The sequence below is a fragment of the Mandrillus leucophaeus genome, unplaced genomic scaffold (genome assembly GCF_000951045.1).
Source record: "Mandrillus leucophaeus isolate KB7577 unplaced genomic scaffold, Mleu.le_1.0 Scaffold2726, whole genome shotgun sequence".
NCBI lineage: Eukaryota > Metazoa > Chordata > Mammalia > Primates > Cercopithecidae > Mandrillus > Mandrillus leucophaeus.
In genome coordinates, this window is record NW_012102839.1 from 108,818 (window position 1) to 124,864 (window position 16,047).

General features: G+C 37.0%; 1 protein-coding gene across 1 annotated transcript; it reads left to right on the forward strand.

The window, feature by feature from the left end:
* The first annotated feature begins 4,617 nt into the window (after positions 1–4,617).
* LOC105543009 (tetratricopeptide repeat protein 28-like) lies at positions 4,618–14,931 on the forward strand. Its single transcript, XM_011984741.1, has 3 exons — positions 4,618–4,668; positions 12,944–13,216; positions 14,460–14,931. Exons 1-3 carry the CDS (start codon positions 4,635–4,637, stop codon positions 14,696–14,698), a joined length of 546 nt encoding a protein of 181 aa, XP_011840131.1. The 5' UTR covers positions 4,618–4,634; the 3' UTR covers positions 14,699–14,931.
* Positions 14,932–16,047: the final 1,116 nt, after the last annotated feature.

Here is a 16,047-nt window from a genome sequence, read left to right on the forward strand (position 1 = left end):
GTGTAGTTGAACAAAGTTGGTGATTATATGGAAAGCATATATAAAACATATGGAAGATATAAAACAATGTTATAATTAGAAATATTCTTCAGGAGATTTTAAAGGTTCAAATTCCAAATGTGAAATACGGACTAAGAATATTAAAGTAGGCTGGGCATGGTGGCTCACACCTGTAATCTAGCACTTTGGGAAGCTGACATGGGTGGATCATTTGAGGTAAGGAGTTCGAGACCAGCCTAGCCAACATGGTGAAACCCCACCTCCACTAAAAATACAAATATTAGCCAGGAGTGGTGGTGCACATCTGTACTTCCAGCTACCTGGGAGGCTGAGGCAGGAGAATTGCTGGAACCTGGGAGGTGGAGGTTGCAGTGAGCTGCGACTGTACCACTTCACTTCAGCCTGGGTGACAGCAAGACTGTCTCAAAAAAGAAAAAAAAAAGAATATTAAAGTATAACATTTGAAAATACAGATAAAATCAAAGGCAGATTGTTTGCAAATACTTGAAATAAGTACTAGGTTATGCATTGTACATATGAGTATACACTATTCTATATATCATTACATATTACATATATTTATTACATATGTTGTTATACACATGTAACTGTGAACATAGTAGTTTACCTCATTACTCATTTAGGCCAAGGGAGAGTAAGGTTATTGTTTGGTTCAGTGACATTTTGGAATTCTCAACCAGGAATGATGTGTTGAAAGTAAAGACTAAAGGTCTTTCCTTGCTTCCAGAGGTACTTGCAGAGTGAATTGTTTACTGTTTCACTTATTTAGTCTTTCAGTGTTTTTATTTTCACCCTCTGGAGTGAGAGAAATGCCATTTAGTAAAAAGCAAATGCTAGTAATACTAACAATTTTGACAATAGGGCATAAATACTTTGGTCATTAATTACATATTTGTTACCTCTGAAATATTACAACATTAGTTACTTTTAGTTAGCATTTACTGCAGTCAGCAGTCAAGACAGAGCTTTTTATATTTTTTCCCTCTCAACTGTGAGCATCTTGAGGGTGCTCTAGTCTCATTTTTTTTTTTTTAATTTGTGTCATGTGTCATGGTGCCTGGCACTGTTGATTTTTAGGGAATGTTAATTGAGAGAAAGAAGTAATGGAAACTTATTCTTGTAATCCAGTTGTCTTTATATGATTTGTGAAGTCATCTAGTAGTATGCATGGAATAATCACTGTGGTATATTTGTGGTGACCAACAAGAAAATAATGAATGGAACACTTGAAAATCTAGGCATCCCACTTTAGTCGAGTTTATTTACTAGCTCCCTATATGTTTCTCTTCTTCTTGGCTAAAGCTTCAGCCTAAAATCATTGTACTTAGGGTATAGGTGTTCTCAACAGTTAGTCCATGTTGCCAAACCAATGACCAGCATGTGGTGTATGTTGGTGGGTTCATGAAGTAAGTGTGTATATGATCTGATGTTGACTGGGCACCAAGTATTCACCATTGCCCTGGAGATTCCAACTTTGGCATGCTGCACCTATTCTGCCTTTCTATATATAAATTAGTACTTCTCCCAGATGAAGTGGTTTTGTGTGAAACCTGTGATAATAAGATAAATATTAGTAGCTGGAACCCATAGAAGGAGAAGCAGATACACTCTTGGCAGGTCACGACAATTTCCCTGAAGCTTGGATAAACAGCTGTGAATCTCAACACATCCTGACCTTTGCTTTGGAGAAGGCTAGCAAGCCTATGGGTGGCTGTTATCTCGCTCAGAACTTGGTAATACCAATTTATTTTAGTCAGGTGGTTTAGATTTTGTCTGGGAGCCTTATAGCAATGAGAAGTCTCAATTATATAGTTTCTTGATTGCTCATAGTCTTTTATGGAACAAGAGAAAGAATGAATGAGACAGTTATAGAAATGGAATAATATTATATTGAATGCTAAAATATTTAAAATATTTATTGGACTCCCTTGTATTCTGTTAGTCTATAATTATGTGTTTGTATTTAGATTCTTTTCCCATTAAATAATAACAAAAATAGCTAATTTTATTGGGTGCTTAACTCTTTGCCAATTACTCTACTGGATTCTCTTTATTCTATTTCAATAACTCACAATCAGGTTTTATCATCAGCTTGAACTCCATAGTGACGTATCTCTCACAAAAGTATAAACAACTCATTTTTATTCAACAGCCATTTGTACATGTAATGAATATTGCACGGATAAATGTTGGGAGAGCCCCACTCTATGAGTTTGGAGCAGGGGGGTTGTCAGAGCTGTACTCTCTATGCTATCTTTAGAGGGATACAACCCTAAGCTTTTAACAGGTAAAATCTTATAAAGTTGGATTAGAGACTCTGAAAGGGCATAAGGGAAGACCAAAGATGACCTTTGACCCTTCTCTCCTATATCACTTTTTAAAATATTTTCCTGAAGAAAGGAAACCAAGATTGTGGGAGGCATCGTCCAGTCTTACCTTTTCTTACCTAATTTGTAAGTGTTCTAAGAAAACAAAACATGCACATTCTCCTTGAGCTCCTGCGTGAACATGAGACCAAAGCTTGCATTTAACACTGAACTTTACCTACCTCCCTAGCGGTAGATAAATCATACTTTTCAGTGGTTTTACTTGGCAGACAGGAGAATCAGTTGCCCTCTCAAGTAAGCAATGTTTTGCTTCAAATATGTAAGAAGTTATCAGAATTCATTGGTACTAACTTAAGATTTTTTTTCTTATAATATGTGAAATCAATAACTAAGACATTTTTGTGTCTCTTAGTTAAGTTTACAGTTATTCGGCATTTTTGCATATAAAAACATACAAATATGTATATTTTTAGTTTAGTTTTAATGTAGCATTTCTGTAGTGATGTAAACTGTAGTTATTTTTAGTTGGAATATACTGTTGCCTCTTGGAATATAGAAACCACCTAAAAAGTGAAATGAAAAAGGTAATGAAAAACTGTTTGTAAACACATTAAAGATTAAAACAGTGACTGAGTCCAGTGAAGGGAAGTGATCCTATGAATTAGTAATGAAAGTACATTTACAGGTTATTATCTTACTGGGGTCTGAGTTTTAACAGCTGCTGATACTTTAATAGAAGCCTGAGTAGTCTGTCATAATTTGATTATTCATTCTGTTTATGGATTGTTTTTTAATAGAAACACTGAATGGTGTTGCCTATCTTAAATTACCTCAAAGAGTCATTATAATATTAAGATAAGTAAATATATCTTGTAAACATGAAAGGTGCTTTTTCACTCTCTGTGTATATGCATTTGTAATATAAAAATTTTAAATTGTGTATTTTGTATTGAGTGATAGTTTTAGGAGTTGGAAACTTCATTTAGATCCCAAGAATACAATTTGTAACAATTTCTAAGTATATTGGACTGAAAAAAATACGTTTGTGTTATAAACAGAATTGTAAGAGAATTTCAGTTGAATAGGAGACCAGGTATTTTAGAAGCAGATGTTGTCATATAAGCAATGAATATGTTAATTATATGTTATTTGCATGTATTAATTAGGTACACACCTAATTTGCTGGTTGTATACAGGTAACACTTTGTCACCTGCTTGGTTTTACTCTGTGTACTTGAAAACAAACTGCAGGCTGGATGTAGTGGCTTACGCCTGTAATCTCAGCACTTTGGGAGGCTGAGGTGGGAGGATTGCTTGAGCCCAGGAGTTCAAGGCTGCAGTAAGCTAGGATTGTGCAACTGCACTGAAGCCTGGTTGAAAAAGTGAGACCCTCTATTAAAAGAAAGAAAAAGAGAAAAGAAAACAAATGGCAGTTTCTTAAAACTATTCTAAAATTTAAATATTTAAATGTCTTATTAATTCTCTGGTCTTTTCTGCAGTTAGTTGGAACAAGGAATCTTTTCCTATAATCACAATTGATAATACTATTTTTTAAAATAATTCAATTAAAGAATACAAAGGACAATAACCTTTTTTGGTTTCTAAGCAAAGCACACATATAGGTAATTGCTTTGAAATACTATGTTTGAAACAACACATTAAAAGTAAGTAGCCATGTTGTGTTACTCATTATTAAAATTATCTTAATAGTAATCACACACTGATTTGTTCCTTTATAATTATTTAAGAGCGGGAAATAGAAAATAAGTAGAATTCATCTCATTTATTTTTGCACTGTACCAGATACTTAGGTGAGATATAAAGAAATCTTCATGTCCCTGTCCTGAGGAGCTTACGGCATTAAAGGTGGGATAAGAAATATTTTTTAAATAGTTCAAAAACAATAAAGGTAGTGTGTGAATAAATATCAAAGAATGTGATAAAATTGATGTGTCTTAGAAGTGAAAAGATGTAAATTTTAAGTAGAAGTTGCCTGATGAAAGTATGCTTATGATGTTAGAAGTTAGTTCATTTCATCACGAACTGTTCACTAGGTTTTTAAATCAAGTACATCTCAATCTTCGTTCTGCTGACCTGTTGTTCTAGTAAAGAATCACCATCGGTCTTGTTGGAGCACAGGCAAAACATGCATTATATATCTTTTATTTCTAGGCATACTTCCGACAGGGTGTTGCCCTCCAGTACCTTGGACGTCATGCCGATGCCCTGGCAGCCTTTGCATCTGGACTGGCTCAAGACCCCAAGAGTCTCCAGCTTCTGGTGGGGATGGTGGAAGCCGCCATGAAATCTCCCATGAGAGGTAAATATGATAAAAGTACTTGGTATAACATTAATTTAAAGAAGAAGGTTTCTAGCCTTCCAAGACTTTAGGCTCAGGCACAGAGAACTGATAGGTTATCAAATTAGCTAAGATTTGATATTTTAGACCAAGGAAGATCAAGAATAACTGCCAACAAGTGATGTTAATGAGGCAGAATAGCATGGTAGAAGGGCCACTCACATAGAAGTTTGTGGACCTACATTACATTCTTAAATTTTTCACTAACTGTATGACAATGGGTAAATGGATCAACTTCTCTGGATTTCAGGATTATTTAAAAACCCTTATAGTTTTTCTGTAGTCTGAAATTCTGTAATTCTAAACCACAACACTTTTAGTAGGAAATTGATTTCTCAGATGGACCAATATATGCCTTCTAGAAATACTCAAATAAGAGAAGACATTTGACATTCTTATATTTCATAAAAGAAATACACATCTAATTGTAGGCTGTGCCTCAAATTTTTCAGAGGAGCATTAAAAATTAAAAGAAGAAAGAAACAAGACAGATACCAGTTTACATATTTTATCCCTGTTCTTACTTCTAATTTACGCTGGTTGATATTCTGGAATAAACAAAAGAATGGATTGAAAATGGTACTGTGGAGGTTGGAGGAGTTCTGAGGCCCAAAACAGATTGGCTTCATTTTGAGGAATGTTGATTTTTGAGGAATGAATTCTTGGGAAGATTTGACCAAAAGTATATATAGCAATTGCTGTCTTTGGGGAGTGATAGAGACACCGAGGCAGATTTATGATAGACAGTAGACAGCTAATAATGATTCATTTTAATCAGGGTATGTCAAGCAGAACTCTCTTTTTCAGTCTGAAGTGGTATGTTTTTGAATTTTTCTTATGGAAAAATGAACCTAAAATTTTTGATGGCAGCATCATTCAACATTTTATCTAGTTTTGAAAATGTTTGCAGCCTTAGATATTTTTAATATACTGGCTAGTATTATACTTGGCTCAAAGTATGTGCCAAATAAAAGTTTGATAAACTAAATGGTACTGATTTGGTCTCTGGGTAATTTATAGCTATAAAAAATATTTTCTTGAAATTCAGGGATTTCATATTTTAGGAAGAAAGTCTTAAGAAAACCTCTCTTCATGCGATTTTATAAACTCTACAAAGCTGAGATTTTGCCACAGGCTGAAACCTCCTAGGGACCTGCTGTTAATAAACTCTGACTGGCCAGGCATGTTGGCTCACGCCTGTAATCCCAGCACTTTGGAAGGCCGAGGTGGGCAGATCATGAGGTCAGGAGTTTGAGACCAACCTGACCAACATGCTGAAACCCCGTCTCTACTAAAAATACAAAAATTAGCTGGGCGTGGTGGCACATGCCTGTAATCCCAGCTATTCAGGAGGCTGGGGCAGGAGAATCCCTTGAACCTGGGAGGCGGAGGTTGCAGTGAGCCGAGATCGTGCCACTGCACTCCAGCCTGGGTGACAGAGTGAGACTCCATCTCTAAATAAATAAATAAATAAACTCCGACTTAGAGCAGATGCATTTTGGAGCTCCAGGGCTTAGGGAGCAGGGGCAGAATGGACAACAAGAAAAAAGTCATTTTATCTCTCCTTTCCATTTTCTAGTTTTTTCTTGTTCTCTCCCTATACCCCTCCAAAAGGAATTTATGTGCAACATTTTTTATTTAGTTCATGAAGATATTACTTCTTTATTCTGAGGTGCTTCTGCTGCTGCCTTAGAATATTGGAGTGAATGTGTTGAGATCAGTAGAATCATACTTACCATTTTGCCTTTGAAGCGATCTATTTAGATAAATGTAGGGAAATCGTCCCTGCACTGCTAGAAATAGCTCAGAGCTGCCTTAGGGTTTTCTCTACCAGGTTCTTTCCCATCTTATGTAACTGACCTAAGGCTGAACCTGGAGAAAGCAACTTCTTACTGGTGCCTGGAGTGCTTCAGTATCTTCTTCTCTTCCCTTAAGGCAATTTAATTTATCTCATTTATTTTTAGCATTGCCTTTACCACTGTATCTATTCCAGGTGGGCTTTTCTTATCAACAATTTATGGAGTATGTTACGTTGCACAGTATTGTTCTGTGCATCATCCTACATCTTAATGACCTCTCTTTTTGTCATATGGTTGTAACTGACAAAATTTCTCATCATTTGCTGCCCACTGTTAGCCTCCTGCAACTTCCTAAGTTTTGCCATTGTTGCATAGCTGTGCACTTTGGGTCACTTTACATATACGTCTGATCTGTTATGTCAGTTGTTTATATATATATATATATTTTGTATTTTAAAGGCTAGTCAAGTGAAGCAGTGAGAGTGGAGCAGGATAAATCTGTAACTGGTTGTGATCAGTTAGTTGTAACTACTATTGCACTCAGACCAGCCTGTTTTGTAATCCTTGAATGCAGCAGAGAAAACTTTCTGGTCTTGGTGCTTCTGTAAGCAGACAAAGCTCTCATGACCTGCACAGTGTTCCTGTGGTTTAGTCTTTGTGGAAGTTTTAAGATTTTATTTTTTTTAAGTCAGGGACAACCTATATTAATATACCCTTTCCCCCATATAAATACATTATATTTTTCCACATTGACGCTCATTTGATTTTTGATTATTGTCGCCTGTATTTCTAACTGAATTAAATCTGTTTTACTTTAGTTTCTCAGTTTCGCTCATGCACACAAATCAGGTATCAGCTAACCCTTTTATCCTGTGGCTATACTTACGTTATTTTATATGATGTGTTTCTCTTAAATCATTAATGAAAATATAAAATAAATATAAGTATAAATTGAAACTTTCTTTTACATGATTTCTCAAGTAATCCTTTTACTATATTCTATTTCTTTTTTTTAGATAATCTTTCAGCAATTTCAGTTTGTGGTATCTTACAAACATTTAAGCAAATTTGGTTGTTGTAGCATACTATTACTGCCAACCATGGATTTATTAATGTAATTACCAAGTGAGATTGAGTTTATCTTTGTTTGTTTCTTTAAAGATGCTAGGGCTGCTTCTTGCTGAGAACCTCTTGTGTATATTGTCTCTCTTCCTATTAATTTGGCAATCCAAAAACTATTACATTTATGGTCTATCACCTGTTGTGGTGTTTCTACCAGCTCCTGGGGACCCAGGGAAGCTGATTTTATGAAGTGCTGATGGAATATGCCTGTTAAATGTGTAAGCTTTTCTTGCAGGGTCAAGTTGCGACTCACCTTTTATTTGCCTAATTGTCTACCCTTAGTGGGCTAATTCCCTCTGATTTTCTTTTAGGTGGGAGTCACTTTTCACAGGAGGCTTCCTTCTTAAAAACATAGGCTCGGGAACCTGTAATCCTAGCTACTCAGGAGGCCGAGGCAGGAGAATCCCTTGAACCCGGGAGGCGGAGGTTGCAGTGAGCTGAGATCGTGCCCCTGCACACCAGCTTGGGTGACACACAGAGTGAGACTCCATCTCAAAAAAACAAAAAACAAAAACCAAAACGCAAAAACATAAACTTCTTCCCCCAAAAGATTGGAATCTAATTCCAGCACTGCCATTTGCCAGTCCGTTGGCTGAGCAAGATTGCTTCCTTTCTCTATACTTCAGTCTATATCTGTAGAGAGAAATTATAATATCTATCTCCTAATGTTGCTTTGAAAGTCAAGAACTAGCATCTAAAGGCAGGCCTCTGTAGGATGCCTTTTCCTCTGCAGCGTGGTGCCATTCTTCTCACTGAGGAGTGGAAGTAGCAGCAGTACTAATTGCCCTTATGTTTAGGGCAGGCATAGTGGTGTGGATGTGGAACGAACACTACCTAGTACCTAAGGTCCTCTTTATGAGCACTCACTGGAGAAGTTTCTCTCAAGCCTTAGTAGAAAAGACCTTGCCTGTCTTTCCTCCTTATATCCAGATATTCTCAACTAAAACTACCTGCAGTTCCTAGAAAACACTATGGTTTCTTATGTCTCTGATTTCTATTCAGGTGCCATTTCCTTTGGGAAGCCTTCCCAGACCTAACCTGATAGAGTTAATAACATCTTTCTCTTTTGGGGTCCTATAGCACATCTTACCACTTCTAAGAACTCTGGATTAAAAGTTACTATTATTATTTTTGAGACAGGATCTCACTCTGCCACCTAGGCTGGAGTACAGTGGCATTGTCATGGCTCACTGCAGCCTTGAACCTTCCCGGGCTCAGGTGATCCTCCCACCTCAGCCTCCTGAATAGCTGGGACTGTAGGTCTGTGCCACTACACCCAGCTAATTTTTGTATTTTTTATAGCGATAGGGTTTCACTATGTTTCCTAGGCTGATCTTGAACTCCTGGGCCGTTGGCCTTGGCTCCCAATGTTCTGGGATTACAGGTGTGAGCCACCATGCTTGGCCTCATTATTTTATGTATTACAAAGAAAGAAAAAAACTACCGACTATTATGATAACATATATTTTTATGTATTCTGAAAGAGCTCTTTTAGGCCCCTTTAGATATAAAAGTGACATACCATTTCATAGCATTGTTGAGTTCAGAGGTATTATATCCCAAATTCAGGGACTGTTAATATGTGAATAAATATGCACCTCAGAACTGATGAAATACAGTATATCTCTTAGTTGAGTGTGATTTTGTTTATTATTAGCCTCTGCTACATTCCTACAAGCTCTTCAAATGTTAGGAAATATGATTTTGTTCATCTTAAAACGTTAAAGCCTTTACCTTTCAAAAACACTTAGTGGTTGATGAATTGATGTTGCAAAGGGCTTTATGTTCTTATGGAGTTGGTTTGACATTGCCTATTTCATCTATTATCTCCATAGACTCTAGAAAGAAAAACATCTTAATAGCTATGGGCTGCCAAAGCTCCGTTTCACCTAGACTGATAAAATCACAAAATTAGTCCCTTTGCTAATAGCCCAAGTTTACTCTAAAATAGGAATTAGAATAATAGAGTTGGAAATAATTGTAGTGATCACCTACACATTTAGAAAACTTATCTTACCACTTGTATATCTAGAGCTTTTGATTGTGGGTGTGGCCCAATGAGACATAATTACAGCCCAAGCAGAGAAATTTGATATTAAAAAATTTTTAAATTTATATACAGTGAAGTGGACTTTTGTGTGTATATATCTGTACACATAGACATATGTATATACATGAATAGATTTGTGTAACAATCACCACAGTTACAACCTATACATTTGACCAAGTGAGAGACTGAGGCTATGTGACTTTTAAATACAGGTGTCTGTATGTATTTAGCTCAGTGTTTTCCCCATTATTTCACATCAACTTCCTTCCCTACAAATATTCTTTGGTCAGTTCAAGCAGTCCGTGTCATTTCATGTATCTATCTTCTCTTGGCACTTCTGTTAGGACAAATCTTCTTCATAAAATACCTTCTACTCTCAGAAAATAGCAAAGACTTACCTTAGCCCTACTCTTTATTCAAGAGATCAAGTTCTGCTTCCATGAAGCTTTCCAGTTGCCCTTGATAATCCCTCCCTTTTCCAAACTCGTGTAGCATGTTTTGTATATTAGCCTTGTATTGATCTTTGCACTATAATTTATCTTTTGAAGTGTATTTCCTATATACTGAGAAGGGAAATTTTATCTTCTACTTCTCTTTCATCAGTTTCATTTTCATCTAGTGAAAATTTGTACAATTAAATATTTCTTTCTCTTTTGGGAATTTTCCAGATATTTATTTCTGTGGCAGTGTTCACTCTTCTTTCTACCATTGTTGTGTAATTTTAGAGGCTCAATTAGATGACTGTTTCTCTAACTTAGCTGTGGTTGCTATGGGAAAAAATATCACCAAGTAAAGCATAGTGTCTTTGCTAGCCATCAGTCAATTTGGGCTGTCAGTTTAGAGAATTCTCCATCATACACTTCTGCTTCTGCCATCTATAATAAAAGCTGAAAGCGTCAGATCCTAATTTTCCCATTCTCCCTAGCAGCTGGGACCCCATCCTTGAATCAGGAGCTAAAGGTTCAAAGAAGAAAGGATAACACAGAATTTGTTCTGGTGGTGGAAGTGGCAATGGTGACACTCATTTTCCAAGGGTGGCATTCAGTGAGGTGGTGTGGGGAGGAGCATTGTAAGCTATGGTGTCCTGTGTTTGGTTGCAATGGTTATGTTGCCTTCACTAGGCAGCTTTTGTGGTATGATTTTGACTGTGGATCTGGAGGGCTGGTTTTCTACCTTTCCCAGTAGTCACTCAGTTGTTTCTTTTCTGCTTACAAGCAGCCAAGAGTGCTGTATGTTGCTAGCAACCAAGAATCTTGCATGGTGTGATATTACAGAACCTGGGCTTAGAGCCCTGCAGTGTGTTCTTATCTTGGCTGTGTCCCAAGCTTTCCAACTTTGGGTAAGTCACTTAAATACTCAGATTCTTCATTTCTAAGACAGCATATTTTAAAAGTCTTTTCAACTCTAAAATTCTATTATTTTTGTTTCTGCTAATTGGCCAGTGGGATGCTAATGTGATCAACATTGACTGCCAAACTCATCAGCAGACACTACCAAAATTCTGCTCACAATATTTCATTATGGTATTGTTCTTTTTTATTCTAGCAATTCCTGGGTTCTTGTGCCTGTACTTAACCCCATTGGTTAGCTAGTGTTTACCAGTACTCTGCACAGCTTGAATATTGACAGTTATAAAAATGTTCTTTGTTCTCTGTTAGTGATCTGATTGAAGGAAAACATGCTTTAGGCACCCGCAGGTTTTCAGGTTTCAAGGTTTCTGTGGCAGTGTTGATTCAGACGAGAGCTTTTTAGTTGAGAGTTTAGATTCACAGTCATAAATTGTAAAAATCGCATTTTAATGCAGTACTGGTGGCTAGGAGACTCAAGATTTAAAGAGACCACCCCTTTTATAGTTTATTTTTATTATTATTATTTTTTTACGTGTGCATAGTGGAAAAACTAATGTGAAATAGTTTTTCAGGAAAACTAATAATAAATGCTTTATAAGTGCCATCTTATTGTAGGGCTATCATTAATACCTCTGCAGTTGTCTTTAAAGAAAAAAAGAATTGCGAGAAGGAGCTTGGAGGTAATCTACATTCAAACTTAGCTTCAAATGGGAAAAAAATGTCCTGTGGCTTACTGACACCTGTCTATGTTCTTTTAATACCATATGAAAATAAAATGAGACCAACATCTTAGTAAATAAATTCAGATGATTTCTTTATGGTTTCATTTATGACTGCAAACAAAAATGGATAATATTCTTTCAGTGGGGGGCTACTGGTCTCAGAAGCAGCAGTGGATACTGGGTTACCAGTGAGAATGACAAAGGTTTTCTTGGGAGAGCTTCTTTTATTGCATCTTCTAGGAAAAAATATTTACAGGGTTTATTAATCTGTCATGCAGATTCAAGTTTATCAGCCTGGGCATGGTAACTCACACCAGTAATCTCAGCACTTTGGGAGGTTGAGGTGGGAGGATTGCTTGAGCCGAGGAGTTTGACACCAGCTTAAGCAACGTAATGAGACCTCCTCTCTCCCAAATATTTTTTAAAATTAGCCACGGATGATGGTGTGTGCCTGTGGTCCTAGCTACTTGGGAGGCCGAGGTAGAAGGATTTACTTGAGTCTAGAAGGTTGAGCCTGCAGTGAGCCAAGATTATGCCACTGCACTCCAGCCTGGGTGACGGAGCAAGACCTGTCACAGACAAACCTCTTATCAAATGCCAGACATGTTAGGGACTTTCACCTGTGTTCGTGATGAGTTTTCTGAGTACCCACATTGTGCCACTTGCTATGGAGTTGTAATAGATAGTCCTACAGCAGTATTTAGATTTAGCTGGAAAAATATTTAAAAAATTAATACATGTGGAACAATTCTAAAATAGTTAATGACCAAACTGTGCAATACTATTAAAATTCAACACAGGTTTGGATACACAAATTAATGTATGCCAGAGTACCTGGGGATATTCCCAGTACAAGTGGGACTTGAGGCATGTGCCTGTAATATTTTGAGAGGGGAACAGGACAGAGGAGAGGGAACTATTCAGGGAAAGTGGCACATCATAATCACAAAGGCCAAAAGAGAGGATAAGACATATACATGCAAGAGCGAGGAGAAGGAAATTACTGGACTGGGGTTTGTGATACTAGTCATATGAGATAAGTGGACAGGGTGGTGCTAGAATAAAGGTTGAAGAGTTTATACTTGAAATAAGCCACAAAAGGTATGATAAACATTTGTTTCTAGAGCATATTAGAAAAGATTGTTTTTGTATCATCCTACATTATCCTGTTATGTTATTGTTATTTATTTTCAGACTCCCTCGAGCCTACTTATCAGCAGCTTCAGAAAATGAAACTGGACAAGAGTCCCTTTGTGGTAGTGTCTGTGGTTGGGCAGGAACTTCTGACAGCTGGCCATCATGGGGCCTCCGTGGTTGTCTTAGAAGCCGCACTGAAGATTGGCACCTGCAGCCTCAAACTGAGAGGTTCTGTTTTCTCTGCCCTGAGCAGTGCTTACTGGTCTCTTGGAAATACAGAGAAGAGCACTGGATATATGCAGCAGGACTTGGATGTAGCCAAAACCTTAGGTAGAGTGATGCTTCTCTTCTCTATATCGGAGCAGAAAGGGAACAAAGAAAGCTGAGTAACATGACATGAATGAGAATAATATGCAATGAAAAGTGATGGCCTGGTTGCTCACACCTGTAATCCCAGTGCTTTGGGTGGATTGCTTAAGGCCAGGAATTTGAGACCACCCTGGGCAACACAGTGAGATCCTGTTTCTTTAAAAAAAAAAAAAAAAGGAAAAAAAAATAGCTGGGTATGGTGTACCTGTGTCTTAGCTTCTCTAGAGGCTGAGGTGGGAGGATTGCTTGAGCCCAGGCATTCAAGGTTACACTTACCTATGATAATGCTACTGCACTCCAGCCTGGGCAACAGAGCAAAACCCTGTCTCTTAAAAAAAAAAAAAAAGTAAAGAAAAAAAGTGAGTGCCCCTAGAACAGTCTCTGTTTTAGACTGTTCAGGTCTTTACAGCTTTCTCATATAACAAGGTGCCAATACTCCCAAAAGGCCAAGAGATGCGGAATAACATACTCATTGCCCTCTTCAGAGATTTGGGCTTACAAAATGTGTCAAATGATAACATTGTTGGGTGAATCTTTCATTGTAGTTTTAATTTTTTCCTTCATTAGGATGCATCATCATTTTGTTGAAGGAGATAGTATAGTGTAGAGGTTAAGAATGTAAACTATGGAGCCTGACTACTGGGTTTAGAATCCTGGCTCTGCCACTTACTAGCTTTGTGATTTGGGGCAAGTTTCTTAACCTCTCTGTGACCCAGTTTTCTCATTTGTAAAATAAGTATGGCTTATGATTATGATGGTCATTATGGTGATTATTCAAGGACTTATAGGATTGGAGTAACAGAAAGGACATGATGAATCTGCCACCAGCATACTTGTAAAGATATTTTCTTGTAGGTTTGGATTCAAATGACTGAACCAACAAGCCGATGGTTGTTTAGAATCAAAGGTCATTAGCAAGGCAATGAGGACTCAAACAGCAGCCAGTTTGTGTTAAGGTCTTTAACCTTTTGTTTCCAAGACACCTAAGTCCCTGTCTGCAGTTATATGTTATGACAATAATAGCAATTGTTATCCAGAGATTTAAATTCTAGGACAATAACTCCCCACATAGGGTCTTGTGGAAGAAACAAATACTTTTTAGCTAATAAATCTGTGTCTCTTAAATTAAGATGACCATTATATATTATAAATAACATTATTAATTTAAAGAAATTCTTTTTTTTATTTTCTCAATTCAATCCAGGTGACCAGACAGGAGAATGCCGAGCTCATGGGAATCTGGGCTCTGCATTCTTCTCCAAAGGAAATTACCGGGAGGCTCTCACTAACCACAGGCATCAGTTGGTACTCGCCATGAAACTCAAAGATCGAGAGGTAGGAAGTTTATCTGCAGACCAAAAACTTTTTTTTTTTTCTTTTGGAAATGTGGAGCTCTATTTTCTGTTAAAAAAAAAAAAACAAAAACTGTTTCAGGTATCTTAACATATTTCTTTCAGAAGAAAGTATTACTTGAGACTTATTAATTCTGTTTTTCATCAACAATTGAGTGTTCTGTATATCCAAGCATAGTCCTTGTATATATAGAAATAGATAAGACTTTATTCTTGACCTCGCGATCTAACAGCTTTGTCAGATGCATTGTTCTTATTTTCTTCAAATGTGCATAAGTTTATGTAAAATTAGAAAAAAGCTATATCATTATGCCATACTCATTAAATTGTAAAAAGCAAACATTGCTTTTTTTTAGATCAGATATTATTACCGCAAACTGTTTACATTGTTGCTTCGGTGGATTTTCAACTCAGAAGCATATTGAGTTTGATTGAGATATCTGAATCATAATGGTAAAGAAATATCATTGTAGTCTTTATTAAGGAGATGAACCATAATATCCTCAAAGAGTTAATATTCAGTAGATGTAACATGATTAGAGAGTGTCTGCAGAGTGGAAAGGTGAGGTTTGGTGTCAGATAGACCCAGATTTAAATCCCAGCTGCAGTACTTCCTGGCTGTAGGATCTTGGGGGTAGTTATAACAACTCTTCTTTTTTTCCTCTGTTTTCTCATTCAGGAAATGATTATTCTATTTATTCCAAACACAGTTGTGGTGGGATTACAAATAATATATGTAAAGTGCCCAGCATGGTGCCAGGATTTCCATAATGGCATTCCACAAAGGAATTCCATAAATGATAGCTTTTATTATAATATTATTAATAGGGAAGAGAAGGTTAATAGCAGAGGCAACAATAAGTTTATAAATCAATCTATGTGTTGAGAAATACGTTTAGTCACGTTTACATCTAAGAATTCTACTATGGGACCTTATAAAGATTAATTGTATTGTTTAAATGATCCAGCAACTTCATGTCTCAGGAACATGATCACACACTAGGAAGGAATTGGGGAAGAAACGCCTTTGAAAACCATCAAAACAGGCTATTAAAGGGCCGCGGATTTTGGGCAATTTTATTCTCTAGAGAGTTACCTGAACACTTTTCTTATTGCCCAATTAACTCTAACATTACAAACAATTCTTATAAGCCAGATGATCTGATTTCTTGATGTTCAGGGAGTGAAATGAGAGATCACACTTCTAGAGACAGATATACTAATGGCATTAAGAAGTGAGAGCCAGGTTTAAGAACTAAAACAGCATGGTTGTCCAGATAGGTCCATTTAGTGAAGGGATAGATTGCTATAAATATGTCAAGAGCTGGCCGGGCACGGTGGTTCACACTTGTAATCCCAGCACTTTGTGAGGCTGAGGTGGGCGGATCACGAGGTCAGGAGTTGAAGACCAGCCTGGCCAACATGGTGAAACCCTGTCTC